Genomic DNA, 18,811 nt, shown 5'->3' on the forward strand with positions numbered 1-18,811 from the left:
AACATGTGGCCGCAAATAAATTATGTGAAGTGAGATGCAGTACGTGACATCTATTTATTTGTTGGATTCACATTACTACCAATCTACCACGTTGCTAAACAGGAACTAAACATATACTCTAGTCTTAAAGAATTCACAACCACCTCCCATCTATAACACTAGTCTTTATGGACTATTATTGGAGCTCTAAAGCCTATCAAATGATTACACCCGACAGGCAACCACTCTAACCGCCCATAACCTCCGCCGCAATAAAGCTTTGGTTAAGAATTTGGATCTATTTAGATAATGTTGTATTTGGAACTAACTGACGCAGGAGAAACTTTCCGAAATCATTATGTTTTAGTGGTTATTAACTAGTTGTAGCTATCATTTATTATATTACTTTTTATAGCTATGTTTTCAGATTTTTTAGAAAGTATTCGATGTATTTAAGCTACTGTATTCATGAATACAGTAGCATTTCTAGGCGTGAAACATGAGATTACAGTTAGACGGATTTTTGTATTCAAGTGTATTCGACTGTATTAATGGCGTGAAACATGGTATTACAGCTGGACGGATTATTGTATTCGACTGTATTCACGACGTGAAACAGGGGATTACGCTGTTTATAAACGGAAAGTGAATCAATTAACATAATAGACTCCTAATATAACTCAACAAACTCAATTATAACATACAACTTTTGTATTTCCAGTTATAAAAAAGATTCTCAACCGAAAAATACCCCAAAAACGTAGCAATCTTCAGAGAAATTATATAATACATTTGAATACATAAATTATATTGGTTAAAAAAACATATGAATACATTCATGGAATATGTCGAGACAGTGAATACAATGAAATACATACAATACAGTGGGATACATTGAAATACAATGAAAAAATACAATGAATACAATAAAATTTATAGAATACGGCGAGATACATTGAAATACAATAAATAAATAAAAAGACAATGAAATACAGCGAGATATATTGAAATACATTGAAATATATTAACAGAATATTCAAGTTGCTCAGTGTGATGACCCAAAAGGTCATCACGTGTCTTTAAAATAAATTCTGCATTCTGAGGCCTTAAAAACCTCTTTTAGCATCACCTCGATTTGCGTACGCAGTCCAGATGCGTAGCCGGAAAGCCTATATGTGAAAATCTGTGAAAAATGATAAATTTTGATTATAAAATAAATTAATTTGACTTCGGTCAACGTTTTGGGTAAACGGACCCAGACCCGTGATTTGACGGTCCCGAAGGGTCCGTAGGAAAATATGGGACTTGGGCATATAGCCGGGATCGAATTCCGAGATCCCAAGCCTGAGAAATGAATTTTTGGAAGAAATTGTTTTCTAAAAATACAAAGGTTTTTGAAAGTGAAATGTTATGTGAAACCTGAGGTATCGAGCCCGTATTATGGTTTCGGAGCCCGGTACAGGCTGATGTATCGCAAATGCGACACATGTTTCGCAAATGTGAAAGTCCTAAAGTTCCTGAAGGATTTGCAAATGCGAGCCCTGTTTCGCAATTCCCAAGCTAGCAGAGATCAGGGTTCGCAATTTGCAATTCCCACATCTGAGACCTGCAATTTTTATACTTAGATGAATTTTTAACCCATTTTCATATCTTCTGAAAACATAAACACACTAACGCGATTTTTCAAAGGTTTCTTCTCCTCCAAATCAATTGTAAGTCATTTTTAACTAGTTTTCTTCAATTATTAACATCGTTTAACATGATTTCAACTCAAAATCAATGATTTTCAGGGGGAAATTGGGTGTTTGCGGTAGAACCTAGGTTTTTCAAAAATTAGGGATTTGGACCTCGATTTGAGGTCCGATTTCAAAACAAATTATATATTTGAGTTCGTGGGGGAATGGGTAATCGGGTCTCGGTTTGAACCTCGGGTTTTGACCATGTGGGCCCGGGGGCAATTTTTGACTTTCTGGGTAAAACTTTGGAAAACTAATTTTCATGCATTGGGGTTGATTCGTTTAGCGTTTATTGATGTAATTAAGTAACTTGTGGCTAGATACGAGCGGATCAGTGGTGGAATCAAGGGGTAAAGCGATAATTGAGACGTGAATTGTGTTCGTTGCATTGAGGTAAGTGTTTGGTCTAACCTTAGCTTGAGGGATTAGGAGTCGTGTCTTATTTGTTACGTGTTAATTGTGGAGTACGACGTATATGCATGGTGATGAGTATCTATACGTCGGTGTCAAGCATGCCCGTGAGTCTTGTATTATAACTGTTATGACTCCGTTGTGGTTTATTGTGCCTGAAATGTTACTATCATCATTGTTCCCTTGCCGGGATGTTTGTTTTAAATAGTATTGTTCCCTTGCACGGATGTTGTTATATTGTTCTTGTTCCCTTGTCGGGATGTTGTTATATTGCTCTTGTTCCCTTGCCGGGATTCTTTGTGGTTGTTGTTGATTTGTGACTGGGAACGGGTGGCACGCTTGTCACGAGATATATGAAATGGGAGCAGGGTGGCACGCTTGCCACGAGATATATGAAATGGGAGCGGGTTGCATGCCTGCAACAAGATACGTGAAATGGGAGCGGATTGCACGCCTGCAACAAGATGTGAAATGAAAGTGAATTCTGCCTTTGTTTTCCTTATCATTGTTAGTAGTTGGATTTTGGTTCCTTTATAATCCTCTTTATATCCTGTTTTACCTGTTATTCCCCGAAGCATGTTTTCCCCCTCCCATATTTACTTGTTTGTTTTTATTTTATTTTCCGATGTATATTATATAACTGCACTGGTTTATTTGGTAGTCTGGTCCTAGTCTTGTTACTACTTCGGCGAGTTTAGGCTAGGCACTTACTTGCACATGGGGTCGGTTGTGCTGATACTACACTCTGCACTCTTTTGTGCAGATCCCAGTGTTGTAGAATTTTGACCGTTGATTGAGTGGCTACCTTCAGTCCACGCGGAGATCCAAGGTAGACCTGCAGGCCCTGGCGTCTCCTCTATCACTTATTTCCTATTTCATCTTTTTGATTCTGAGACAGTGTATCTTTTATTTTTGAGACTTTGTATTTAGCACTCCTAGATCGTCTGTGACACTGTGACACAAGGTTTTGGGTGATTAAGGCTTAAGTAGTTGTAATAGATACAGATTTCAGATATTGTATTGTTTTCTTCCGCTTAAATTGAATTTTCGTTGTTTATACGTTATCGCATTATATTTGTTAAAAAGAAATAATTGGATAATGAAGTAATTAGTTTTAAAGGATTGGCTTGCCTAGCTCACATTAGTAGGCGCCATCACGACTCCCGAGGGTGGAAAATTCAGGTCGTGACAAGTTGGTATCAGAGCTCTAGGTTATATGGGTCTCACAGTTCACAGACAAGCTTAGTAGAGTCTGAGGTATTGGTACAGAGACGTCTGTATTTATCCCCCAGAGGCTACAGAGTTAGGAAAATTTCACATCTTTTCTCTCCTGTTGTGCGGTTTAGTTTCTCAATGCTGATTGAATTTCTATTCTGTTGTCTCGCAGATGCAAAGAACACATGCTTCCTCATACGCTGACCAGCAGCCCGAGCCCATAGAAGCAGCTCCGACAAGGGGCAGAGGGCGAGGTCGAGGCCGTGCTAGAGGTCGAGGTAGGGGCAGAGCTCAACCCAGAGCAGCAGCACCAGCATCGGAGCCTCAGGTTGACTTTGATGATGAGGTTCTGGCCCCAACCTTGGTGGGCCCAGCTCAGGTCCCAGAGGGGTTTATAGCTATCCTAGTACTCCAGGATGCTCTGGTCCGTCTACTGGGCCTTATGGAGAGTGTCACCCGGGCAGGTTTGCTTCCCGTAGCACCAGCCGTCTTTCATGCTGGAGGAGGAGCCCAGACTCCTGCTACTCGCACTCCGGAGCAGGCAGCTACCTAGTTTCAGACTCCAACAGTTCAGCCAGTTGGAGCAGTTCAGCCGGGGTTGGTAGCCCAGACCGGTGATGGCACAGCTATGCCTGCCGATGCTTTGTGGAGGTTGGACAGGTTCACCAAGGTCTTCACTACAACTTTCAGCGGTGCATCTTCTGAGGATCCTCGGGATTATCTAGACAGTTGTCATGAAGTTCTCAGGAACATGGGTATAGTTGAGACCAATGGGGTCGATTTTTCTACTTTTCACTTGTGTGGATCCTCCGAGACTTGGTGGAGAGATTATTGCTTGGCTAGACCAATCGGATCACCAGCTTTGACTTGGGAAAAGTTTACACAGCTATTTTGTGGAGAAGTTTCTCCCTATCACTTAGAGAGAGGCCTATCGGAGGCAGTTTGAGCGTCTCCAACAGGGTTCTATGGCCGTTACCCAGTATGAGACCAGATTCATCGACTTGGCTCGTCATGCTCTTATCATACTTCCTACCGAGAGAGAGAGAGGGTGAGGAGGTTCATTGATGGACTTATTCAGCCTATTCGACTCCAGATGGCTAGGGATATAGGGAGTGAGATATCTTTTCAGGAGGCGGCCAATGTGGGCAGGAGTGTGGAGATGGTTATATCATAGGGAGGTGGTCATGGGTCGGATAAGAGGCCTCGTCATTCAGGCTGATTCAGTGGTACCTCGTCTGGAGGTAGGGATGCGTATGGTAGAGGCCATCCTCCTAGGCCTTTTCAGTCGGCACTTCAGGTTTCTCACGGTGCTTTAGGTGGCCGAGGTCCTCAGATGCAGCATTCTGATCAACAGTCCTACAATGCACCACACCTCCTATCAGTGCACTGCTGCTTCAGAGTTTTCAGGGTCGTCAGCCCCAGCAGTCGAGGGCTAGTTTTACTTGTGGTGACACAAGGCACATTGCTAGGTATTGCCCTCGAGCACCGAGTAGCTCTCACCATCAGGGTTCCCGTGCCATGGTTCAGGCACCGAGCGTTCCACAGCCCGCCCAGCCAGCTAGGGGTGGAGGTAGAGGTCCTAGAGGTGGAGCTCAGGCCGCTAGAGGTGGAGGCCAGTCAGCGGCAGGCCGTCCCGAAAATGTGGTTCAGGGTGGTGGGGCCAGCCCCGATGTTATGCTCTTCCAGCCAGGCCCGAGGCTGAGGCTTCCGATACAGTTTTTACAGGTACTGTTCTGGTTTTTGATAGAGATGCTTCAATGTTATTTGATCCAGGGTCTACATACTCGTATGTGTCATCTTATTTTGTAGCATATCTGGTCATGCCTAGTGATTCTTTGAGTGCTCCTGTTTATGTGTCTACACCGGTGGGTGATTCTATTGTGGTAGATCGAGTCCATCGTTCTTGTATAGTTGTGATTGGAGGCCTAGAGACTTGTGTAGATTTGCTTCTTCTGGACATGGTTGATTTTGATGTCATATTGGGGATGGACTGGTTATCACCTTACCACGCTATCTTGGATAGTCATGCCAAGACTGTGACCTTAGCCTTACCGGGTTTACCTCGTTTGGAGTGGAGAGGGACTCCTGTTCACTCTACCCGTAGTGTTATCTCCTATGTGAAGGCTCGGTGTATGGTCGAAAAGGGGTGTTTGGCCTATTTGGCCTATGTTCGTGATTCTAGTGCCGAGGTTCCTTCTATTGAGTTTGTGCCCGTTGTTCGCGAGTTTCTTGAGGTATTCCCTTCAGACCTGCCGGGTATGCCACCCGACAGGGATATTGACTTTTGCATTGATTTGGCTACGGTGCAGCACGGAGGTGCCAAGCAGGTTACCTTAGGTGATGATGGAGTTTTGAGATTGCAAGGTCGAGTTTGCATGCCTAATGTGGATGTTCTTCGAGAGTTGATTTTAGAGGAGGCATATAGCTCCCGGTACTCCATTCATCCTTGCGCCACGAAGATGTATCAGGATTTGCGGCAGCATTATTGGTGGAGGAGAATGAAGAAGGATATCGTTGCATATTTGGCTCGGTGTTTGAATTGCCAGCAGGTCAAGAACAAGCATCAGAGGCATAGTGGTTCATTTCAGAAGATTGAGATACTTGAGTGGAAGTGGGAGCGTATCACTATGGACTTCGTTACTGGACTCCCACGGACACTCAGAAGAAGTTCGATGCAGTGTGGGCCATTGTTGATAGGCTGACCAAGTTAGCGCATTTCATTCCTGTGGCAGTCTCCTATTCTTCCGAGAGGTTAGCTGAGATAATCCGGGAGATTGTTCGTCTTCATGGTGTGCCTGTGTCTATCATTTTGGACCGAGGTACGCAGTTTACCCGCATTTCTATAAAGCAGTTCAGCGAGAGTTGGGCACACGGGTTGAGTTGAGCACATCATTTTATCCTCAGACGGACGGGCAGTCCGAGCGGACCATTCGGATTTTGGAGGATATGCTCCGAGCTTGCGTCATTGACTTTAGAGGCTCGTGGGATCAGTTTTTTCCTTTAGTAGAGTTTGCCTACAACAATAGCTACCAGTCGAGTATTCAAATGGCTCCCTATAAGGCTTTATATGGTAGACGATGTCGGTCTCCGGTTGGATGATTTGAGCCGGAAGAGGCTCGGCTGTTGGGTACGGATCTGGTTCAGGATGCCTTTGACAAGGTCAGGATTATTCAGGATAGGCTTCGTATAGCTCAGTCCAGGCAAAGGAGATATGCTGACCGCAAGGTCGGTGAGCGGGTATTGCTTCGAGTGTCGCCTATGAAGGGCGTGATGAGATTTGGGAAGAAGGGCAAGCCTAGCCCTAGGTTCATTGACCCGTTTGAGATTCTTGATCGAGTGGGAGAGGTGGCTTATAGACTTGCATTACCGAGGAGCTTATTAGCCGTGCATCCAGTGTTTCATGTGTCCATGCTTCGAAAATATCACAGCGATCCATCCCACGTGTTAGATTTCAGCACTGTCCAGTTGGACAAGGATTTGTCCTATGAGGAGGAGCCGATAGCTATTCTAGACCAGCAGGTTCGTCAGTTGAGATCGAAGAGTTTTCCTTCTGTTCGTGTTCCGTGGAGAGGTCAGCCTGCTGAGGCATCGACCTGGGAGTCCGAGTCCGATATGCGGAGCCGTTATCTCCATCTTTTTCCCGACTTAGGTACTTCCTTCTTATGTCCGTACGAGGATGAACGGTCTTTTCCCCGACTCAGGTACTTCCTTTTTATGTCCGTTCGAGGACGAACGATTGTTTTAGAGGTGGAGAATGTGATGAGCTGAAAGGTCATCAAGTGTTTTTAAAATGAATTCTGCGTTCCAAGGCCTTAAAAACCTCTTTTAATATCACATCAATTTGCGTGCGCAGTCCGAGCACGTAGTCGAATAGCTTATATGTGAAAATATGTGAAAATTGATAAATTTTGATTATAAAATGAATTAATTTGATTTTGGATAATGTTTTGGGTAAACGAACCCGAACCCATGATTTGACGTCCCGGAGGATCCACAGGAAAATATGGGACTTGGACGTATGCCCGGAATCGAATTCCGAGGTCCCAAGCCCGAGAAATGAATTTTTGAAAGAATTTGATTTTTTGAAAAATACAAAGGTTTTTGAAAGTGAAATGTTATGTGAAACCTGAGGTATCGGGCCCATATTATGGTTCCGGAGTCCGGTACAAGTTCAATATGATTTATATGTGTTGTCGGTAAAGTTTGGTGAGAAACGGAATCCATTTGACGTGATTCGGACCTTAAATGCAAAATTTGATGTTTAAAGAAGTTTTGAGAAATTTCATTGATTTGGAGAGTTAATTCGATGTTCATGATGTTATTTTGGTGATTTGATTACACGAATAAGTTCGTAGGATGTTTTTGAAGTTGTTTGTATGTTTGGTTCGGAACCCCGAGGGCTCGGGTGAGTTTTGGATAGGCCACGGGATGCATTTCGGACTTGGAAAAATTGCAGATTTTTCAGCTGGTGTATCAGGTCTGCAGGCTTCGCAATTGCGAAGCCTGGCTCGCAAATGCGATCTCGCAAATGCAAAAGAAGTGGACTGGCAGCCTGAGATGCGACTTCATCCTCGCAAATGCGACTTCGCATTTGTGAAAAGCCTCTCGCACGATGATGGTTGGAAGGCTGATTATCGCAAATGCGACACATATTTCGCAAATGCAAAAGTCCCAAAATTCCTGAGCGAACCCTGTTTCGCAATTCCCAAGCTAGCAAAGGTCAGAGTTCGCAATTGCGAACCCCTGTTCGCTATTCCCACATTTGAGACCTGCAACTTTTATACTTAGACGAATTTTTAACCCATTTTCATATCCTCTCAAAACAAAAACATACTAAGGCAATTTTTCAAAGGTTTCTTCTCGTCCAAATCAATTGTAAGTCGTTTTTAACTAGTTTTCTTTTCTTCAATCATTAACATCTTTTAACATGATTTCAACTCAAAATCAATGATTTTCATGGGGGAAATTGGGTGCTTGGGGTAGAACCTAGATTTTTCAAAAATTGGGGATTTGGACCTCGATTTGAGGTCCAGTTTCAAAACAAATTATATATTTGAGTTCGTGGGGGAATGGTTAATCGGGTTTCGGTTAGAACCTCGGGTTTTGACCATGTGGGCCCGGGGGCGATTTTTGACTTTTTGGGCAAAATTTTGGAAAACTCATTTTCATGCATTGGGGTTGATTCATTAAGCTTTTATTGATGTAATTAAGTAACTTGTGGCTAGATACGAGCGGATCGGTGGTGGAATCAAGGGGTAAAGCGATAATTGAGACGTGAATTGTGTTTGTGGCATCGAGGTAGGTGTTTGGTCTAACCTTAGCTTGAGGGATTAGGAGTCGTGTCTTATTTGCTACGTGTTAATTGTGGAGTACGATGTATAGGCATGGTGACGAGTATCTATACGTCGGAGTCAAGCATGCCCGTAAGTCTTGTATTATAATTGTTATGACTCCGTTGTGGTTTATTGTGCCTCAAATGTTACTATCATCATTGTTCTCTTGCCGGGATGTTTGTTTAAATATTATTGTTCCCTTGTCGGGATGTTGTTATATTGTTCTTGTTCCCTTGCCGGGATGTTGTTATATTATTCTTGTTCCCCCGGGATGTTTTATATTGCTCTTATTCCCTTGCCGGGATTCTTTGTGGTTGTTGTTGATTTGTATTTGAAATTGGGTGGCACGCCTGCCACGGGATATATGAAATGGGAGCGGGTGGCACGCCTGCCACAAGATATATGAAATAAGAGCGGGTGGCACGCCTGCAACGAGATATATGAAATGGGAGCGGGTGGCACGCCTGCCACGAGATATATAAAATGGGAGCAGGTGGCACGCCTGCCACGAGATATATGAAATGGGAGAGGGTTGTACGCCTGCAACGAGATACGTGAAATGGGAGCGGGTTGCACGCTTGCAACAAGATGTGAAATAAATGTGAATTCTACCTTTATTTTCCTTATCCTTGTTAGTAGTTGGATTTTGGTTCCTTTATAATCCTCTTGATATCATGTTTTACCTGTTATTTCCCGAAGCATGCTTTTCCCGTCCCATCTTTACTTGTTTATTTCTGTTTTACTTCCCGCTGTATATTATATAACTGCACAGGTTTATTTGGTAGTCTGGTCCTAGCCTCATCACTACTTCGCCGAGGTTAGGCTAGGCACTTACCAGCACATGGGGTCGGTTGTGCTGATACTACACTCTGCATTCTTTTGTGCAGATCCCAGTGCTGTAGACTTTGGACCGTAGATTGAGTGGCTACCTTCAGTCCACGCGGAGATCCAAGGTAGACCTGTAGGCATCCGCAGGCCCTGCGTCTCCTCTATCACTTATTTCCTGTTTCATCTTTTTGATTCTGAGACAGTATATCTTTTATTTTTCGGAATTTGAATTTAGCACTCCTAGATCGTCTATGACACTGTGACACCAGGTTTTAGGTGATTAAGGCTTAAGTAGTTGTAATAGATACAAATTTCAGAGATTCTATTGTTTTCTTCCGCTTAAATTAAATTTTCGCTGTTTATACGTTATCGCATTATGTTTGTTAAAAAGAAATAATTGGATAATGAAGTAATTAGTTTTAAAGGATTGGCTTGCCTAGCTCATATTAGTAGGCGTCATCACGACTCTTGAGGGTAGAAATTCCGGGTCGTGACACTCAGCCCCCAACTCCGTCGTCTTTGTTCTAGAACAACCCTAATGTCGTCTCGTTAAAGCAGCATCAGTATCTAGTCCTCGCTTGCCGTCACTGTTGCCTCCGGTTGCCGTTGTTACGCCGGAGAAAAATTCTATATCGGAACTCTAATTCTTATGCTTTTTTTATAGGAAAATTAACAGTCTCATTGATAAAGCTAAAAGATATGTTACATCTGATGTATCAAAAATTTGCAAGGTGTTTTCTTCTATCAAAAGCACAACCAAGAAAGGTCAAAACGTTGCGTTTTCAGTAGTAGAGCCTCAATGTATCTTATTGTCGCACAACTCGTCCAGATCGGCCATGAAAGAATCAGCAAGAGTTGCCATTGACCTTCCGTGCAAAAAACCCGACAGCACACTTGATGATTTCACCGCAAACACTAAATTTGGGTAATGATAATCTTCCGAAGAGAACTTGGACCTATAGAGTTGTAGATGAGAGAGGGAGAATAGATATGGGGGTAGAGGATACGAAAAATTTGAGGGGATATAAGAAATTTGAATGGAGAAAGAAAAATAATATTACAAAGCTTATTTTATGGCTTAAGGGTAGGAGATGACCATAAATAGATATTTGACTATAAGAAATCAAAAGGCAGCTATAGAATATAATATTTTAAAAAGGTATTTATTTAAAATAAATAAGGTATCAACCTTTGCTACCGGAGTTAACTAATTTTTCTATTATTTTGGCGATAAGATTTTTGGAATAATAAATAGCTGAAATGTGAAGCGTTCTACACATGCCCCTTTGAAATGTCCAATTATAACGGCGTATAGGACAATGTAAACAAGTACTTTGACATTTTATTTGTCAAACTTGTGAGAAAGATGCTTTCAAGATTCAAGTTAATGCGCCGTATTTTGTTTAATATTTCTCTCCAATTTCATATCTTATTAATAGTACAAGATTTCCAGAAGTGTTCAAATTTTATTTACCTCATGTTCTTGAGTTTTACTTAGTCGAAAGTGTCATTTAGTCAGTGTCCAAGTGCTGATTATTTGGCCTTAAATTGCTCTCACTGTAATAGCTACAAAATAAGTAGACAAAAGCTTAAAACATAGGCACACAGGAATTTTCGTGTTACAAAGAGTGGTATTGCTCAAATTGGGAATATGTAATTTCCGATGTCTGTTCATGGTTACTATTTACTAGAGTAATACACTGGTTTTTTACATATGAGAAGTGCTAAACGACCACACTGGCGTGGCCCAACTTTGGCCACACCAGTGAAAATATATAACTGATCCTCTAACTAATTAGCCTATATTTTTCCCTCCAAAACCCAATATTAAATTCCAAGTCTTGATGTATGCGAAAATTAAATATTGGGAGATGAAGAGTCTTGTATTTATGTGTATTTTATACAAATTATACGTTTTTAATTATTAACAAATTATTGTATTTTCCTTGTATTTATGTGTATTTTATACAAATTATACGTTTTTTAATTATTAACAAATTATTGTATTTTAAGAAAAACAAATATGGCATACGATTTTGTATACTTCCTCCTTACCAAACCCTAAACCAGCAGACACTTTCTCCTTCTCAAAAAATGGATTCAAACCAAGAAAATTTGGCGGTGCAACAAAATATGAATCCAAATGAACATAACACAAATACAACAATCATGAATATCAACCAAGATATTAGGGACGAGTTGTACAGATCTTTAGGGATGGCATCGGACGATAGTTTGTTGAATGAATACGAACAGGTCGATGTTGATTCTCACGGCAGTTTCAACAATGCTGCACTTAGATGATGATGATGAAGAAGCCGATGGAGAATATCACGGAGAAGCTAATGATGATGAGGAGCAAGTTTTAGGAAATGAGTTAGAGTTATGTGATGTTGATGGGGAAATGGAGAATGAATTCACTGAAGAGGATTTTGTTGTAGGTCCAACCTCTGGAATGCGATTTAGAGATAAAGATACTTTGTTTGCATTCTACAAAGAACATGCACGACTGAGAGGATTCTCCGTCATCAAAAGAAATTCCAACAAGAAGGGTGGTGACACTGCCAGGTATATAACCTACTGTTGTGATAGGACTAGGATTCGCAAAATAAAGTTTACCACCAAGAGTAACAATTGTAAAGCTAGGGTATTTACTGTTTTGGATGATTCTGGTTGTTGGCGCGTCTCTAAGGTCGTTCACGATCACAATCATGAATTGCTCCCATCCGTATCGCGCCTGATGGCTGGACATATGTCTGTTTCTGATTCTTTGAAGAGGGATCTTGTAGCTCACGATCGATCTGGCATTAGACCCTCCAAGAATATTAGACTTGCTGAGGTTCAACGTGGTGGACCGCAAAATTTGGGTTGCACTCCAAAGGATTGTAGAAATTATATTTTGAAGAGTAGGAATTTTGAAATGAAAGAAGGGGACGCACAGTCGCTGCTCAACTTTTTTCGTGAAATCCAGGTAAAGGATAGAGAGTTTTTCTATTCAATCGACGTTGATAATATTGGTAGGTTGCGAAATGTGGTATGGGTGCATTCACACTGTAAGGCAGCGTATGAGCATTTCCATGATGCGATATGCTTTGATACAACGTACCTTGTCAATCGATATAATATGCCATGTGCTTCATTTGTTGGCATCAATCACCATAGACAGTCCATCTTACTAGGATGTGCTCTCATGTCTCATGAAGATATCGATAGTTACAAATTAGTTTTTAGAACTTAGCTTGATGCCATGGGAAATGTTCATCCAGATGCGATCATAACTGATCAGTGTCAGAGCATTAAGGTAGCCATTGCTGAAGTGATGCCAAATACAATACATAGGTATTGTATTTGGCATATATTCTCAAAGTTGCATGTTTACTTAAGTGGAGTTCGTCCTTCTAAAATTGCACGTGCAGAATTTAAATCCATGGTCCTTGATAGCATTACTGTTGAAGTTTTTGAGAGAAAATGGACAGAATATATTGCAAGGTATAATTTGCATACAAGGAATTGGTTCATCAAGCTTTACTCTGAGAAGGAAAAATGGGTTCCTGTCTACCTTGATGTATTTTTTTGGGGTGGTATGCTATCTACGCAAAGAAGTGAGGGGATGCATGCATTCTTTGATGGATATATTACCCGTCAAAGCACTCTACAGATGTTTGTTCACCAGTATGAGTTAGCTATAAGAGCTAAGCATGAGAAAGAGTTGGAAGCGGAATACAGGTCAAAGGGCTTTCAAATTGTGTGCGAGTCAATGTTCAAGTGGGAGCAGCAGGCAATTCAGTGTTATACGTGTACGGTGTATGAATTTTTCAAGACACGGCTAAGGAAATTATATCATTGTGGAGTTAGCAGCCCCGACGAACATCAAGCTGTCCCCGGTGTTGAGAAATTCATCGTTAGTGATTATTCATTAATAACAAAAAATAATAGAAATCCAGTTGAGTAAACTGTTGAATATATACCTGTCGACGATTATTTTAGTTGCAGCTGCAAATGGTTCGAGTCCAGAGGGATACTTTGTTGCCATATACTCAAGATCTTGTCGCACAAGAAGATTGATAAAATTGATGAAAGGTATATACTGACAAGGTGGAGAAGCGATGTTATTAGGCCACACTTGAATCGGTTCCATCAAGTTGGTTACCTAACCATGACGCCTGAGTATAAGACATACAGGAGCATGTTGAAGTTTTTGACATGGCTTGTGACGTAGCACTGGGCACTAGCGGGAAGGTTCAATATGTTAAGAATAATTTGAAGAAAATGGTGCATGATCTTCAAAACTGGGACGACGAAATGATCATGCCAAACCAAGACCAGGATGACTCAGATGACAATGTTGATGGAACAACTCTACGAGATCCCCAGTACACTAATTCACGTGGTAGGCCGCGTTTGAATCGATATAGAGGAAGAATTGACTACTACTTTACAAGTTCACAGCCGCGTGGTGTATTTGAATCTAGTAATGGCGCAAGAACTGGTGTTAGAGGGGGTGGCAGGGGTGGTGGCAGGGTTGGTTTCAATCGTAGTGGTAGAGGTGGTGGTAGAGGTGGTAGACGTAGGGGTAGGGGTAATGGGCAAGGCAGAGGTACAAACGTTGATTATGATGGTTCCCTAGGTGTGAATGAGGTATAATTTTGCGACTACATTTGATTTATTACTTAAAACATTTCATGTTTTCTTATAGTGTTTGTTTGATTTTAATTGCAGCAAATTGACGCTACACAATCGCAATCAAGCATGTTTGATCTCAATCCCGAACCAGACATGGAAATATAATATTGCTGAAAATTGAAGTTCTCAGTTGGCCTAATTGCATTGTTGTTCTTTTTTTGGTGTAGAACTTTTTGATTTTGAAGAAATTTTGCTTGTTTTGATTATGAAACTTAAACATATCAAATTTTTTTCTTATAATGTTTGTAATGACATATTAGGTACTACACGATTTTGGATTATTTAGGTAATGACAATAAATTATTCTTTTTTTTTTATCAACTCACTAATAAAACTACTACTAAATCCAACCAGAAATGACCATAGAATCGGTGGTCGATCAAATCTCTAACTTCTTTCCCGTTCATACTTACACACGCAGTGTCGAATCCGCGTCTTAACATTTTTCTTTTCCTTTTATTTTCATCCGAAAAGGAGGTTTATTCGTCATGACTTTTCCAATTCTCTACGACCAAATTGTATTAAGATTGTCAAGATTTTTTTTTTAATTTTTTTTCTAGGTTCTATTACAACTGAAAGAAGATGAGGAGGTGTAATTTTCACTCATCTTCCCAGTAGTTTAGGTTTTAGTCGTATTTTGATGAGGTTTTAGTCGTTTAGGACTTTATATAAAATAATTTTCATAAACATGAAAAAACTATAACAAGCAAAAATCTTATACAAAAGTATAAGAAAATCATATTAATCCATAAATATTTTAATGACAAGGGTTGAACACAGGCATACATGAAAAACCTAAACATTATATGTTCCTATCCTTGCACTTCAACAACGAATAATACTGCACTTGATGTAGCCTCTACAAGTTCAAAAAGAAGAACACTCCCTTTTTTTAACTTGTCGTCTACAACAAATTGTTTACACCCGTTAACGAGTCTTCTTCGAACAACACCTGTTAGAGTCACATTCCATTCCTTCCCGTTACATCGTAGTAATGTCTTAGCCGTACTAGGAGGAAGATATTGACAGATTTTCTTTGAGAGGTACTGCACAAGCGTAATGGAAAGATAGGGTAAAAATCATTTAATGTTAACTAAAAAAAGAAAACAATGAATTTACCATATAATCGCGCTTGATGTACGATCTGGACAATTTCATTCTAAACCATAGATAGAATTCCTCTTCTTCAATACACCCGTCAGCATTCATATGAAATGTTTCTTCCATAGCAAATATAGGTTAACATATGTTTAGATATGTGTGTTTATATATATAGATATGTATAGGAAAAAGAGAGAGAGAGAGAGAGAGAGAGAGAGAGAGAGAGAGTCAAAAAAATGTTTCCACTCCCTCCAATCGTTTCTAAGAGTCACTTTGTTTCCCTCCAAATATTTTATGGTAAATTTCCATTTCTGGCTTTTGGAATTTCGGCCTTTAATGAACATAGAAGATTAAATGAAAAAGGGTTGTAAAGATGAATGAGAGGACTGATCGGGTGCTTGCATTGAATTGTTATGCAACTCCTTAAATTCTCCTTACTTACCGCATTAATTCAGTAGTTGAATTTCTGTTAAATCGATTCATGTACTTGGAATTGGTTAAAAAAAATAAGGAGAACATTGTTAACATGACAGGTAATCTAGAAAAAGTAAAAAAAATAAGAAAAGTTTCTAAACATAATACTTTCATTCATTAATAATAGATGGTTCGCATGATAATTTCACCAAAAAATAACAATAAAGAAAAAACCACCACCATAACAATAAAAAAAAAAACACCACCATAACAATAAAAATAAAAACATCACAACTTCATAGACTAGCACAGAAACATCACTACTCAATATTTTGGTTCACTGAAATAGACTTGGAGGTCTTGGAGACAGATTCGGTATCACTACTGATAATAATGATAGAATTGCTCTTTGTTCCACCAGGGACGGATGGTGTGGGCATATCGTCAAGCATAGTATAGAGAGAAGTTAGGGGATGCTCCTCCAACATCACACTTTTGAGGTAGTCAACACTTGAATCACGAACCACCCTCTCAATCAATTCATGAACCTCACGCTTCAGCTTGCTATAGTCACGCTTAAGATCGTGGTACAAAATGTTATGACTCACCGGTGAACCATGGAGTGGTTGCTCAACAACTTTCTTGGTCGGAGTCCTATCCATTGTTATGATTAGATGTAAAGGGTTCACCGGATTGTTTTATATAGATCTATCATATTTCACTCAAAATATATAGGGAGGATTATAATCTCTCTCAATGTAGCTATTCCACTTCCCAGTAGCTATCTTTGGAGAGCCCCTATGCAGCCATTACACTTCCAAATAGCCATATCCGCTCCTCCATGCGGACATTACACATCCCAACAGAACCTTCCACTCCTCCATGCATCCGTTGCACTTCTCCATGACTATACTTAATTATAGAAGCTTTTCTATACAGATTTTCGATTTTTTTGTGGCAAAAAATCTTCAGCCATATAGTGGCAGTGCTTGAGTAATCCATGTAACGATTATTTGAACCTTGGTCAGGGTTAGGTATATGTTTAGGTTCTCTTTTGGTTTAGGTTTTGATTTTTCGTGTTTATTTTTCCACATCTATATAAGCAAATTAATGTTGAGTTTTAATATGTTGAAAAGAATTGGGGGACTTCTGCACTAAATATGTTGTTAAATGACTTCCAAATTTTAATTGGATATTTTTTAACCAGTGATCTTCTTAAAATTAAGAAATATAATAATAATAAATGGGAAAAACAAAAGCAATATTATAAATAACAATCATATTAATCATTACTATGATCCATTTTTTAGTCATTACATATAACTAATAAGAAGAAATTATCAAGCTAAGAATTAGTTAATCCTAGCTCTTTAACAGAAAAGATCACACCCCCTGAAGTAGCCTTAACTAGTTCAAAGAGAAGGACATTCCCTTTCTTCATATTATTGTCGACAATAAATTATTTCCACCCATTGACAAGTCTTCTCCGACCACCACTTGTGAGAGTCACACCCCACTCCTTCCCATTACATCGAAGCATTGTTTTAACCGAAATAGGAGGAAGATAGCCACATATACTCTTTGGAATAAACTGCAAGAACACAATCTAAAGATAGAGTTTAGGGTTCATCGCTAGGTTGGATAATCAACAGTTATAAAATCATGAAAATTTAAGAAAAATAAATTACCAGAAAATCACGCTTAAAGTACGATTTGGGCACCTTCATCCGAAACCATGGATAGTGTTCTTCTTCAATCCATCCGTTAGCATTCATCTTTGAACTATCTATTTTGTTTAGAGAGAGATGGAGATTTTGTTCTTGTGTTTAAGAGATATATAAAGAGTAAAAACTTTCAGTTTCCCTCCAATCATGTTTTTACTTTTCCCTTTGTTTCCCTCCAAAATTGGCATGCTGTTTTCCCTCATATTTTAGTAAATGGACTTATGTGGTTGTCGTAGGCCGATGCGTATGGCCCTAGTATGAACGTATGACATTACTCTCAATCACATTTTGATAGTATATGCATAGGTAATCATATTAGTAAACGGGCCTATACGGTTGCTATAGGCCGATGCGTATGACCCTAGTATATGAATGAAATTATATTCATAGACGGTCAATTGCTAAATATCAACCACGATATATAAACGGAAGGTCATATGACTACAACCGTATTAGTCAAATGGACTTATGTGGTTGTCGTAGGCCGATGCGTATGGCCCTAGTGTGAACGTATGACATTACTCTCAATCACATTTTGATAGTATATGCATAGGTAATCATATTAGTAAACGGGCCTATACGGTTGTTATAGGCCGATGCGTATGACCCTAGTATATGAATCAAATTATATTCATTGTCAGCACGTGATTTTTGCCCTAAGCAAATTATTCTCAAAGTTCAAACAAAATGATTTTTGTTTTTCTTATTATTACTATTTTTACAATTTTGGTGAATCTTGGTGTCATTTTGTGCTAATTGTTTGCATTTTGTTTGTGCATGTTTATTTCGTTTTAATTAAATGGAAAAATACAAAATATACGTGCATCTGCATTTAGGACATTTTTTTTAATTAGTAATTAGTCATTTCATAAAAAAAAGAAAATCACAAAAAAAAATTGTTGTTTAATTTGCACCTTTAATTTTAACTTTGATTTTAGGTGGTTTTTCTTTCAATTTGTTTTAATTATCTGCGATAATTATTATTTAGGATTAATTAGCATTTTTGATAGGTTAATTTGGTTTTATAATTTAATTTAGATTTTAGTTTAATCTTGAAAAAAAAAGGGGAAAGAGGAAAAATTGTGGAAATTAGATTGAAATTGGGCTTGTCTTGATTAAATTCCCAAACCCATCCCAAATTCCCCAAAAACCCGTCCAAATAGCCCCATGCCTGGCCCAAGTCCACCCCAAACCCGATCCAATGTCCCCCATCCTCAAAAATGACACCGTTTGGTTCCAGTTAATCTCAGCCGTCGAGGTAAAGAGATCCATCGATTGAGAACTGATGAGGTGTTAATATATAAGTGTCCGAACCTCTACCCCCCCCCCAATCCGTCTCTCTCTCTCACCCCTATCCCCTCAGTAGACCCTAGACGCCGCCGGTATA

The 18,811-nt window shown here is 39.7% G+C and overlaps 1 protein-coding gene across 1 annotated transcript; it reads left to right on the plus strand.

The window, feature by feature from the left end:
• The first annotated feature begins 11,762 nt into the window (after positions 1-11,762).
• LOC109219105 (protein FAR1-RELATED SEQUENCE 5-like) lies at positions 11,763-12,740 on the plus strand. The gene has a single exon (XM_019383525.1). It carries the CDS (start codon positions 11,763-11,765, stop codon positions 12,738-12,740), a length of 978 nt encoding a protein of 325 aa, XP_019239070.1.
• The last annotated feature ends 6,071 nt before the right edge of the window (positions 12,741-18,811 follow it).

This window comes from Nicotiana attenuata, unplaced genomic scaffold (genome assembly GCF_001879085.1).
Source record: "Nicotiana attenuata strain UT unplaced genomic scaffold, NIATTr2, whole genome shotgun sequence".
NCBI lineage: Eukaryota > Viridiplantae > Streptophyta > Magnoliopsida > Solanales > Solanaceae > Nicotiana > Nicotiana attenuata.

Bases quoted from the DNA above. Each gene is read 5' to 3' on its own strand.
- LOC109219105 (XM_019383525.1), top strand. From the start codon at position 11,763: ATGTTGATTCTCACGGCAGTTTCAACAATGCTGCACTTAGATGATGAT.